At 44.9% G+C, this 13,595-nt stretch overlaps 1 protein-coding gene across 4 annotated transcripts in view; it reads left to right on the forward strand.

The window, feature by feature from the left end:
- wscd2 (WSC domain containing 2) overlaps window positions 1–8,572 on the forward strand; it is a 78,143-nt gene extending 69,571 nt beyond the window's left edge. For all 4 annotated transcript variants that reach the window (XM_079815537.1, XM_079815539.1, XM_079815538.1 and 1 more), the window contains 3 exons: window positions 2,448–2,612; window positions 2,704–2,904; window positions 6,427–8,572. In XM_079815537.1, the coding sequence (XP_079671663.1) occupies window positions 2,448–2,612; window positions 2,704–2,904; window positions 6,427–6,779 (719 nt within the window). In that variant the 3' untranslated portion in view covers window positions 6,780–8,572. The remainder of the gene's footprint in view (window positions 1–2,447; window positions 2,613–2,703; window positions 2,905–6,426) is intronic.
- The last annotated feature ends 5,023 nt before the right edge of the window (window positions 8,573–13,595 follow it).

Genomic DNA, 13,595 nt, shown 5'->3' on the forward strand with positions numbered 1-13,595 from the left:
TTAGGACTAGAACAAACATGTAAGGTCACAGAAGCACAAAAATAGCCCCGCCAATACTGCTTTTGTAGCTGCTTATCACTTAGAAAGACATTTGCGAAATTCACACTTACTTTTCGTTGTCAGAGTGAGCAAAAAAAGTGTGAATCCTATTTTCAAGGGTGGTCAAATATTAAATCGATTGTAGCTATCTCTAAATGCATGATGTATAAACAGTACATGTATATAGATATATGCATGTGCATGATATAATTTCAGTAAATGCACACTTGCGACACTTAAATGATGCAACTGCTCTGCTGTGCAAGATAAGCACGATGCAAGATTTACACAGATAAGGTTAGTAAGCCATTTTATCACACTAGAATCATGTTTTGACACATAATGTTTGCATTTGTAGCTATACTTTTGAAACTGTGTATTTTGACATTTAGAGACTGGCCCCTTTCTATAAATATTTGGTAACACTTCATAATCCAACATTCATTAAGTAATGTGTATAAATAAAAAATTAGGGCCCCTAGGATCATTCCCACCTTCCATACCCTTATCGCTGGCCTGTCCTTCACAAAGTACAAACGTATCTCATTTCCTGCTCCGTCTGATAGTCATCTGCTCTGTGGTTCAAATTCTGAATAATCATCATGATTGGTCCAAACCAAACTTGAAATCTAAGCAAGAAAACACTTCGTCAAAATATGTGCATTATAAGCCTTCACACTGTTTATCAAACCATTTAAATTTGTTTACAAGTCTTTTACAGAATTATTCTGTGATCATTTAAAGACCATTATTTTTGTGTTTTTTATCTATCTATCTATCTATCTATCTATCTATCTATCTATCTATCTATCTATCTATCTATCTATCTATCTATCTATCTATCTATCTATCTATCTATCTATCTATCTATCTATCTATCTATCTGTCTGTCTGTCTGTCTGTCTGTCTGTCTGTCTGTCTGTCTGTCTGTCTGTCTGTCTGTCTGTCTGTCTGTCTGTCTGTCTGTCTGTCTGTCTGTCTGTCTGTCTGTCTGTCTGTCTGTCTGTCTGTCTGTCTGTCTGTCTGTCTGTCTGTCTGTCTGTCTGTCTGTATATATATGTATATATATATATATATATATATATATATATATATATATATATATATATACATATATATATATATATAAAGTAAGAACTTTGACCGATTAATACTATCAGTTAAACGGTTTAAAGGTTTTTAACGTTTTTTTGTTTGGTTTTTTTAATGCATGGTTAAGAAAAATATGCTGTATAGCGTTATTTGTTCACTCACGGAGCGCGTCGACATGTGCAACCACACACCAGATATATCTCGCAAAATGAAGCAATGGAAAAGCTTACTGTGTGGGACCATTTAGACAGAAAATACAGCAGTAGTACAAGCTCCTGACTGGTGGTAAGCAAATGAAAAGTGCTTCCCGAGACTGGCCACTCTAGCGAGGCGTTATCCTTGTATTCCCGGGACATCAGTGCCATCTGAAGCCTTTCGTAGTGTGGTTTCATTACGAGGTCAACATTGTCGCGTATGTTCTTCTCGCCGCTGTTTCCTGATGGTTTATAGAAAAATTTCCCCGAGTCGTCCTCTGTCATTTCAAAGAACAGCACAACGGAGAGCGCAGGAGGCGCGCGCGCTGTCAGCAGAGGCTTGCGCGCTGCGGAGACAGAAGGATTGAGAGGGTGTTTCTGCCGCGGTTTAACTGTCAACAGGCTGGGCTCCAGACTAACCCACATCACTTAGACATGTTACTTAAAAAAAACAAACATACAAGGTGTGGATTGAGGTAGCCTAGGCCTGCTTTTTTTTATTTGACAAAAAAAAAAACACGATTCCGGTTCTTCAAAGCTTACGGATTCAGTGTATTTTCCTTTTGTCATCTTAATTTGGTAATTATTTAAGTGAAAAATATTTAGCGTAGGCCTATTTATTTTATTCTTTTTATTTATATTTTATCTGATCTGTATGCGGCTGTTTGCACGGTAAAATAAAATACATTTTGGCTGCTGTCTGTAGATTCCTTCATGCACAACTCGTATTCTTTCGGATGTTTCATAAACAAATGTTTTAACAGCGGCTGTTGTTTAGGGTCCTTGCCACCACGAGACATATCGGCATTGCAAATTGAACATGTAGCTCGACTTGAATCGCCTTCTTTTGACTTAAAGTAGCCTACTGCCACGTTTTCTGTTCATGAGTTCCATTTTCACTTTCAAAGGCGGCATCATTATGTTCGACCAGCGCTACAAGCATAGTGCAAGCCTAGGGTTTGGTTCGGTTCGGTGGAGAAAAATTCTGAGGTTTGAAACCGAACCCTCTCAAAAAGCCCAATATTCGGCCGAATCCTGGTATCCCTAAATGAGACTAAGGATATTTTTCACTACAATTCCTCATATTTGGTGTCTGATGTGTTTCCTCCTTTATCTCTACAGATAATCGCTGTATGGACCGGCGCTTTTTACCCACTCGTTCCAAGCACCTAATGGCACTTGCTAGTTTCCCAGGAGCGGGGAATACCTGGGCCCGTCACCTTATTGAACTGGCCACAGGGTACTACACCGGGAGCTACTACTTTGATGGCTCATTGTACAACAAAGGTAAACTTGACTTTTAGTTCTCCATGAAGCCATTTTATTTCTGTTTTGCTTGCTCATGGTCTTCCTCTCTTGTTGTTGGACATATATGCAGGATTCAAAGGGGAGAGAGATCACTGGCGCAGCGGGAGAACCATATGTATCAAGACCCATGAGAGTGGCAGGAAGGAGATTGATACCTTTGATGCTAGTATCCTTATGATCCGGAACCCTTATAAAGCACTCATGGCTGAATTTAACCGAAAGTATGGTGGCCATATTGGATTTGCCTCTCAAGCTCACTGGAGGGGGAAAGGTGAGAGATGAAAGCTTTATCTAAAACCTAGTGATCGCTCTACTTAGTGCACAACACAAACAGTACTTCGTTTCACTGAGCTCATCGCTATATTTGCTGTCTCAATCCAGTTTGGAAGTATGTCAAAATAACTTCTGTTTTGTTGCCGTTGACGTCAATTTGAGGGTAAATCTGCTGTACTGTGGTCGGGAGCATGCACTCATCAGACAGAAAAAGCCATGACTGTCTTTTATGTGGTTTTGTTGAGAATATTTTCCCTTTTTAACTCTGAAACCTCCGGGAACCTGCTGCTTATTTTTAGGTACATGAGTTTGTTACTAGGCACCAAATACATTTTTCTAGTGTTTACTTTTTGAATGGTTAATGGTTATAACTATTAAACCAAAACTCAATTGTCTTGAAGTTTAAATAATTTTATAAAAATGATTTTGCATTGATAAAATGTTTGTGAACAGTGGTAAAGTCCGTAAATATATTGTGCAAAGTAGCCTTTACCCCAACCAAGTCCATTTTTAAGCAACGTTGGCTTTTTGTTCTGCTTCTTTTCAATATTTTTTTCCCATAGAGAAGCAGATGCTTGTGACATTTTGGTGTCTTGTTTTTTGTCTTGTTTCATTTTTTATTATGTTTCTGAAATTTTAATGACACGTGTTTTTCTTAACCTCTTAAAACTCTTTTCCTAAAACGTGTTCCTCAGTTGTTGTTTTTGTTGATGTGCTTTTCTGATGCATCACACTAACCAAAAAGCAGAAGCATCTAAAAAAAATCAGCATGTTTTGCTTCTTCTTTTTTGTATCCTTAAGTTGTTTTACATCTTCTCTCATCATGATTGGGAACATTTTAGTCACTTTGAGAAAAAAGACATTAGCTCTTTGTTAGCTATTGCTTTTCTTTCTCTCCGCTGATGATAATCAGCAGAAAAAGTACTATTACTTGAAAATGAATAAGTGCATCAGTTCACAGTATAATTGACTTTTGCTTAACGTTTCATTTCAGAAAAGCACTGTCAGTGATTTAAAATATTGTAATGCCGCTACACTATTCTAGCCTTCACAAAACCATCAAGTTGTGTTTGCCGATGTCTGTTACATTTGTGTAGTGCTGTCACATGTCTACAGATGTGTAAAGGTTTTCTAATGCACAGAATCTTAAGCTGGGCATACCCTGTGCGATTTTCGTCCGATTCCGAATTCTGACTTGTGCGACTCTTTTTTGGGTCGGGCCGAGTTTCAGCTTTATCGTGCGTCGTTTGTCGTGAGGTGTTCGTGCAGTGTACAGGGGGAAACGAGAGGCGACAAACCTCTCCCGATCGGCAATCGGATGGTCGGATGAATTTCTGGCATGTCAGAAATTCTGGTCGCTCCTCGTGAGGTTATTAAACAGCTGAAGCAGAGCTACGAACTGAATGCTCTATTTCTCATTCCTGCGAGAAAGCAGAAGTTGAACCATTTCATCTTTAATGCAGCAAGAAAGAAAACGAAAAGAGGGAGATCTTTAAGTTCTGTAGGCAGTTATCAAATAGCAGCAATTTAGCAAACTGTTGCTTGCCTCCAGTTCGTGTTGTAAAATGGATAATCTAAGACGTTCAAACCACCGTGTTTAGCCTATCAGTGCCTCTTTTATTCATTTAACTTTGAACATTAATTTACTTGTTTTACTTTCACAAATTATTTTATTTACTATTATTTACTATTTACTTAATTTTATTATCATGGGAAAAATGTGAACCGTTGTCCATCATTTGACAAAAGAAAATAATAACAAAATGTCACGGCGCAATATAGATTTTTTTTCTTTTCTAGTTTTAAATTATGAAGGCGAGTCAGTGGTGAAAGTGAAAGTAAAATCTGACGAGCTTTCGGCGCATATTCTCACAGAGACAAGATTCATCTTCTTTAAAATATGCTGATAACGTAGCCTATAACTGTCTTAATTTATATTCTTAATATTTCTCTTGTGGCCCATATTGTGAAACAAATTAGAAGAGAAGTATAGGCCCATTTCGTGTTAAACAAGTTGTTTTTGAAATAAAGCTGCTCTTACTTTCTGATAATATTATTGAAGTGTTATGACATAGGATATTATAGACTGATAATCATTTTAATTATAGGCCTATAATTCCTTTAATAATTCCTGCGCGGGGGCATTAAATGTAATATCAATTTAATAATAAAAGTAGGCCTACCCTAATAATAATGTTCATTTATATACATAAATTGTAAATGCTCTTGATATCGATAGCTGATGTATTTGATAGGCTATCTCTCTATTATAGGTTTTTTTGTGCATATTTCACTCGTACAGTGTGAGCAGACAAGTCGCGCTCGACGATCGGACCACACAGTGTGAGCACATAAACCGTGAGCTTTGGCTTTACATCGCATGCGATCTACTCGTACAGTGTGAGTAGGTAACCTTGCTGAAATCGCACAGAAATCGCATAGTGTATGCCCAGCTTTAGGCACCATGGGACAGCATGTTGCTCTAAGAAAGGGGTGTCTAATTTTGCTCCTGAAGTGCCGCTGTCCTACAGAGTTTAGCTCCAACCTCAATTAAACACACCTGAACAGCTAATCAATGTCTTGCTATAGGCATACTAGAAACAAAGCCACTGGGAATGCAAGCCTGCAACCTTCAGCCAAAAAAGCGTAACGGCTAATGCTGCGTCTTTGTTGGTATGCAGGGAAGGAGACCAGAGGCCATTTAAAAAAAAATGGATGTCAATGGTGAAGAGGCTTCACTACACTGAATAAACCACTTTGTGAGGAAATCGACTGCCTGTCCGCTAATGTTTAACATGTTTTATGCTTTTATGTTATATTTTTTGTTGGGAACGATGATTTTACTATGATAAAAAGGTTATTTTATGAGAGAAGGCAGAGAAGGGAATGTCGCGACAGGTAGGAATCATTTACGGCATCACCATATATTTAATAGTAATATTGAGTGATATTGCACATTGTCTAAAGAAAGTAAAACATACCAATGTTTTCTTTCTTTGGCCTTCAGGTTTTATGATAAGACTTGAATTCTAATGACTATTATAACTGCATGTGTGCATTTGACGCAGATATTATGCATTTTAATGAATAAAGAGAAAATGAATAATTTAATTATAAATATATGTTGTTTAATGAAAATTAAAAATGAAGTGTTGAAGTGCCAGGTTAGACTTATATTGTATTTATGACTGCTGATGATATAACGCTTTTTAATGGATGAGGGTAAAAGGTGAAGGTTTTTAGTGTAATCTTAGATATAGTTTTATGCGCCCTGCAGTGACTAGTAATTTGCAGCTAATAGAGATATTCACGTACATTTTTCATTCAGTACAGCACATTCCGCAGACAATGCAGTCCTACTGTACGTTTACTAGCAATATAACACCAAATATGTGTTGAGGCAAGTTGGAGCTAAACGCTGCAGGACAGTGGCCCTCCAGGAACGTGTTTGGACATGCTTGTTGTAAGATATTATTTTTCAAGAAGTTAAACTCTCTCTCTCTCCCTCTCTCTCAATCAGAGTGGCCAGAGTTTGTGAAGAACTACGCTCCATGGTGGGCATCCCACACACTAGACTGGCTGAGATATGGGAAGAAAGTTCAAGTAGTGCACTTTGAGAATTTAAAACGGGACCTTTTCTCTCAGTTAAAAGACATGGTCATCTTTCTGGGCCTGGAAGTGTCAGAGGACCGCCTGCTATGTGTGGAAGGACAAAAAGATGGGAACTTTAAACGCTCTGGGCTCAGAAAGCTGGAATATGACCCTTACACGCCTGAAATGCGTGCCACCATTGACGGGCTTATTAAGACTGTGAACACGGCACTCAGAAAGAGAAACCTATCTGGTGTACCTGAGGAGTACATGCCCAGATGATACTCATCTCTTGACTTTTGCTTTTTTCCACACACGTTTTTTCCTTAACATTTTTGCAGCTATTTCCCTAGAATATGAAATTGTTTATCATCATCCTCCATTCAGTTTGCACAAAAGTACTGCTAAAAAAACTGTTCGACCTATCATGAATAATCTGAAGATACAATTCATAGTAAGACAACAATTTGGCTCCAGTTAGCATGGCTTTAAGTTTAACCACCATGGATCCATCTTCATTAGTTTAATTTAAGTGTGCAGTAACCACAAATTCAGTTTGTCATCACGGGCAATGACTGTTCATGCTTTTTATGAAAGTGTCTGTTGCCACCAAGACATCCGGGTCGACTGTTTAGACGGACACATCCCATCTGTATTTCATTGAATTTGCTTTTCCTGCCACTACTGGACTACACTATGATTCATTAAGCACTTCAGTTTCAATGGGAATATATGGACAGCGATTTCATGTTTAACATCGGAACCCCAGCTCCCTGTTCCCTAAAAACATCTGGACATTGCCTTCTTAAAACAGATCAGTAAAATAGGTATATATGGACAACAAAACTCCTCAAGCTATATCACTTGTATAAGATAAATGCATGGACATGTTGTCTGGTACCTGCCTTCAATGATTTGCAGGCGAATTGCAGAAATAGTCCTTTATAGGGCTTTTGAAGTAGAGGAAAGCAACAACCAAGTTCTTCTGTTTCTGCTTTGTGTTTAGAGCACTTTTATGTTGAGATCATTTCTTCAAGTTAAATTATTTACCTTTTGGTTTTCACTGAGGTTTTGAGATATATTTGCAGTGGGCAATCAAAAAAAACTATTCATCTTGTGTTCACAAAGTAAAAGAAATGGGGGCTTCTTGTAAATGGCTTAAAATAACACAATAAATGACCCTTTACTCCTTTTCTCCACCACAATTATAGTAATCTATTAAAGGGATACTGTAGTTTAACCAAAGATGAAAAGTCTGTTGTTATTTTTTTTTTTATGTTTTTGACAGACATGACACATGCAGCTCTTAAAAACATTTGGAACGATATGAAGGAGAGTAAATGACGACAAGTTTTTCATTTTTGGATGATCTATCCCTTTAAGCAAAACCCCCTTCTTCACCAACACTATGTAATGTGCATTGAATAACTTCCCATTTCCTTATTTGACAAGCCTGAAAAGACTCAAAAATCAAATAATTCCTCCCAAACTATGTCAGGTTTTGGATTAACTTGTTCCCTGTAGAAATGTTTAGAATTGTTCTTTGTTTTCAGTGTTTTAATTGCAGGTTTTTTATTCAGAACAGAAAATTATAATCTATAAAATAATCTAGAATTCAGGGGCGAAAGATTATGAAGCAATGTGCTAAAAAAAAGACAAAAAAAAAGCACCTTGTGGGTTCATTTCTGCTTTTCAGCTAGAGACCTAACAAATAACAGTCAATATATGTAAATACATATATATATTTTTGTAATGCTCACATGGAGAATTACTTTAAAAGACAGAAAAGTATCACCTCTATTTTTGAAAAGGCTTTTAAATTTGAGCATTACATGCTTTTCATTTCAAAAAGGAACAAACCTGAAGTGTCTTTCTGAATGTATTTTGTATGGAATGAATGTAAGGAATTTCTACCAAATAAGAAAATCAGAGAGTGATTGCCAGCAGTGCAAAGGAAATTAAAGATTTGTATTAATAATTGTAAGCTCAGAGAACTGCGTGAATATGTGGAAAGCTTTTGCTCTTGTTTAGTGCTTGATGCATATGTCCTGGTCAATAAATTGTAAAGCCCCAAATTGTCAGATGCAAAACATTTATTTATGTGTTTAGTTAGTTTTATTTATATTTATTTAGGGATTGGGAGGGACTACACTGTAAAAAATAAAAACGGAAAATGTACTGGTAATTTTCTGCCAGTACATTATCCAGTAATTTTACAGACATTTCCGTTAACCCTTAAAACACAAACTAATGCAATGTGTAATTCAAAATACAGGTAAAACACCTGTGAAAAACCAATACAGAAAATTCCTTCATATTTATACAGTACATTGTGCCCTTTTTTACATACTTTTTTTTAAAATCTAAAACATTTCTGAAATTCTGTTGGTTGCTAATGCTTCAAAAATTGTGCGCTTCACCTTTAATGTTTGTGACACCCGTGTCACTGTGGGTTCTTATGGGTTAACCCATAAGAACCCACAGTGACACGGGTGTCACAAACACTGGTGGTTATCTGGAAAGGTCTTTTTAAAGCAAAAGGTGACCCGCGTCTCCCGTCCCGGGCCTGTAAGTTCTCTTCCAGTCTGACTGGGAAGGCTTACAAGGCCTGCGGGCAGGCTGCGTCCGCTTTGCATGGCATGGCGTTGCTTCAGGTCCACCAGGCCCAGGCACTCCTTGACATGCACGAGGGTAGGCCTGACCCAGAGCTCCTCCGGGAGCTCCGGACGGCGACGGACCTCGCCCTCCGGGCGACGAAAGTCGCCGCCCGTGCCATCGGTCAGGCGATGTCCACGCTTGTGGTCCAGGAGCGTCATCTCTGGCTTAACCTGGCTGACATGAGGGAGACCGATAAATATCGGTTCCTGGACTCCCCCATCTCGTCAGCTGGGTTATTCGGCGACGCGGTCGAGAGCTTCGCCCAACAGTTCTCGGCCGCCCAGAAGCAGACGGAGGCGATCAAGCACATCCTGCCCCGGCGGCCCGCTGCTGCCTCCACCCCGCCGCCGGCGGCAGCGCCTCCGACTACTCGTCGCCGAGGACGTCCACCCGCCGCCGCCTCCGCCCCCGCCAAGGCACCGCAGCAGCCTTCCACCAGCCGACGGCGTGGGGCCGGCCGTGGGAAGGATGTCCAGCCCGCTCAGGCCGCTGCCAAGCCAGGTGGCAAGCGCCGTCGCAAGCGACCCTGAGACGGGCCGCCCAGAGATGGAGGAAACTGCTCTGAGGGAGATGGCTGCAGCACCACTCCTTCCCCCGGAGGAGGGCCGGGGGAAAATCTTTTGTTTGTCTGTTCCGACGCTGGTCCCAGTGCCAGCGGCACCCAAAACATCAATAAAAGAGCAGTTTCCAATATCTCTGGGTGCCAAGAGAGCGCGCTTGGCGGTGGTCGACGCTCCCATGCCTCGCCACCCTCAAGTACCTCTCCCTTCGCCAGCAGGGGACGCCGGCGGTCGGGACGCACACAAGCGGCCTCCCCACACTCGCACGTCCCCTCCGCGGATGCAGGTAAGTGTTGCACAGCACACTCAGATCCCGCTTCGGGCCGCTCCCATGCCGTCCGAGCCGGATCCCTGCGTTCTGCCTCGCTGCCCCGCTGCGGGTACGTCTGTGGTGCCGATGGTCCCCCTTGCTCGGAGTCTGGGAGCCTGGCTAGCGCTTCCCAGCCCGTCTCGGTGGCTCATCCGTACCATCAGACTCGGCTATGCGATTCAGTTCGCCTGGCGTCCCCCCAAGTTCAGGGGCGTTCACTTCACGACTGTAGTGGAGGCGAACGCCCCCGTGCTCAGGGCGGAAATCGCTGTCCTACTGGCGAAGGACGCGATAGAGCCGGTCCCTCAAGCCGATATGAGGTCCGGGTTCTACAGCCCGTACTTCATTGTACCCAAGAAAGGCGGCGGGTTACGACCGATCTTGGACCTGCGATTCCTGAACCGGTCCCTTCACAGGCTGCCGTTCACGATGTTAACGCAGAAGCGCATCTTCAGGTGCATCCGTCCCCGAGATTGGTTTGCAGCGATCGACCTGAAGGACGCGTACTTTCATGTCTCGATTCTCCCTCAACACCGGCCCTTTCTGCGCTTCGCGTTCGAGGGACGGGCATATCAGTACCGCGTCTTACCCTTCGGCCTGTCCCTGTCGCCCCGCGTCTTTACGAAGGTTGCGGAGGCGGCCATTGCTCCCATGAGAGAGCATGGCGTTCGCATCCTCAACTACCTCGACGACTGGCTGATTCTTGCCCAGTCGCGAGAGCAGTTGTGCGAACACAGGGACAAGGTGCTCAGTCACCTCAGCCAGTTGGGACTTCGGGTCAACTGGGAGAAGAGCAAACTCTGCCCCACGCAGAGGATCTCTTTTCTCGGTATGGAGATAGACTCGGTCGCCATGACTGCGCGCCTCACCGAGGAGCGCGTCCAGTCGGTGTTGAACTGCCTGAATTCGTTCAGAGGCAGGACAGCGGTTCCACTGAAACATTTTCAGAGGCTCCTGGGGCATATGGCATCCGCAGCCGCAGTAACGCCGCTCGGATTGCTTCATATGAGACCGCTTCAACGCTGGCTACACGATCGAGTCCCGAGATGGGCGTGGCACAGCGGTTCCCTCCGCGTCCAAGTGACTCCGAGGTGCCGCCAAACCTTCGGCCCGTGGTCGGACCCTCTGTTTCTCCGGGCGGGAGTTCCCCTAGAACAAGTGTCCAGGCACTCCGTTGTCTCCACGGATGCCTCATCCACGGGTTGGGGTGCCACGTACAACGGGCTTGCAGTTTCGGGTCTGTGGACGGGGCCTCAACTGCAATGGCATATCAATTGCCTCGAGTTGTTAGCAGTTCGTCTTGCACTCAGCCGCTTCAAAGTGCCGCTCAGAGGCAAGCACGTTCTGGTCCGGACGGACAACACTGCGGCCATAGCGTACATCAACAAACAGGGTGGTCTACGCTCCCGTCGCATGTCGCAACTCGCCCGCCATCTCCTCTTATGGAGTCAGAAGCATCTGAGGTCGCTTCGTGCCGTTCATATTCCGGGCCTGCTCAATCGTGCGGCCGACGAGCTGTCACGTCAGCAGGTACTTCCGGGAGAATGGCGACTCCATCCCCAGGCGGTCCAGCTAATCTGGAGTCGTTTCGGGGCCGCACAGGTAGACCTGTTTTCCTCCCCAGAGACGAGCCACTGTCAGCGGTTTTATTCCTTGACCGAGGGGACCCTCGGGTCGGATGCCCTGGCCCACAGCTGGCCCCGGGAAGAACGCAAGTATGCGTTTCCCCCAGTGAGCCTTCTTGCGCAGACTCTGTGCAAAGTCAGGGAGGACGAGGAGCAGGTCCTGTTGGTCGCTCCGTATTGGCCCAACCGGACCTGGTTCCCGGAACTAGTGCTCCTTGCGACAGCACCTCCCTGGCCCATTCCTCTGAGACAGGACCTCCTGATTCAGAGACGGGGCACCCTATGGCACCCGCGTCCGGACCTCTGGAAACTCCATGTTTGGTCCCTGGACGGGACGCGGAGGTTCTAGGTGACCTACCGCAAGCGGTAGTTGACACCATTACTTCCGCTAGAGCCCCCTCTACGAGGCGCCTCTATGCGTTGAAGTGGAACCTGTTCGTCGACTGGTGCTCTTCTCGCCGAGAAGACCCCCGAAGATGTTCGATCGCATCTGTGCTTACCTTTCTACAGGATGGGTTGGAGCGAAGGCTGTCTCCCTCCACCCTCAAAGTCTATGTCGCCGCTATCGCCGCTAATCATGAGCTCGTAGATGCAAAATCTCTAGGTAAGCACGATCTGATCGTCAGGTTCCTTAGGGGAGCGAGGAGATTAAATCCACCTCGTCCTCCCTCCATACCCTCTTGGGACTTAACTCTGGTGCTAACTGCGCTACAGAGAGAACCTTTTGAGCCTCTGCAGTCAGCTGAGTTGAAAGTTCTGTCGTTAAAGACAATACTCCTGACTGCGTTGGCCTCCATCAAGAGGGTAGGGGACCTGCAGGCATTTTCGGTCGACGAATCGTGCCTGGAATTCGGGCCCGGTAACTCTCATGTGATCATGAGACCCCGGCCTGGATACGTGCCCAAGGTTCCCACTACTCCCTTCCGGGACCAAGTGGTGAGCCTGCAAGCGCTGCCTTCGGAGGAGGCAGACCCAGCCCTAGCTTTTCTCTGTCCCGTCCGTGCTCTCCGGACTTACGTGGATAGAACGCAAAGCTTCAGGTCCTCAGAGCAGCTCTTCGTCTGTTACGGAGGACAGCAGAAGGGAAAGGCTGTCTCCAAGCAGAGGATGGCCCACTGGATAGTGGATGCCATCGTCTTGGCTTATCAGTCCCAAGACGTGCCCTGCCCGCTCGGGTTAAGAGCCCACTCCACTAGGGGTGTTGCCTCTTCCTGGGCGCTGGCTCGTGGCGCCTCGCTGACAGACATTTGTAGAGCTGCGGGCTGGGCGACACCTAACACGTTCGCTAGATTCTATAGCCTCCGTGTAGAGCCGGTGTCTTCCTGTGTGCTCACTTCCCATAGTCAGTAACACCGAAGTACCCGTTCTAGTGTCGGCTTGCTGCGCCATTCCCTCCCCTATGGTACGGATGCGTGCGCTTTTCTGCTCCAGTCGAGTTCCCCGGAACGGCGAACCCTGTTGAGTCCTCCGCAACCCGCGGCAGTCGGACGTGGCGGAGCGTTCGACGCCAGGTCTAACACTCGTATGCATTGGTGGAACTTGTGTTAGGCTGGGTTCCGTATGTAGTGACCCCCACGGCGGTCCCATATGTGTATTCTTCCACGGTACGGCTCCCTACGGCGAGCCCGTGTCTTCCCTCGGCAGAGCTCCTCTGCCGTCTCAGGTACGTGTTGTCTCCCTCCTAATTGGCCGGGGCCACCCCTGAGACTTCCGTATGTTGTGCTGCCCACGGCCAGCCCATACGTGTATTCTCCACATGTTAACTCCCTCTGGGCATGATGTGGCTTCCGCAGCTGCCTTCACAGGCACGCTTTCCCAGCGTTATCCAATACAGTCAGCTGAGTGGGTCTTGCAGAACAGCAGCTTTGACTCTCCCTGCGTGAACCTACCCGCCCGCATCAGATCGGGGTCTGTGGGGCTCATCGCTGGGCGCTGGAAGTGGTAG

The sequence above is a fragment of the Gobio gobio genome (genome assembly GCF_949357685.1).
Source record: "Gobio gobio genome assembly, chromosome: 4".
Taxonomy (NCBI): Eukaryota; Metazoa; Chordata; class Actinopteri; order Cypriniformes; family Gobionidae; genus Gobio; species Gobio gobio.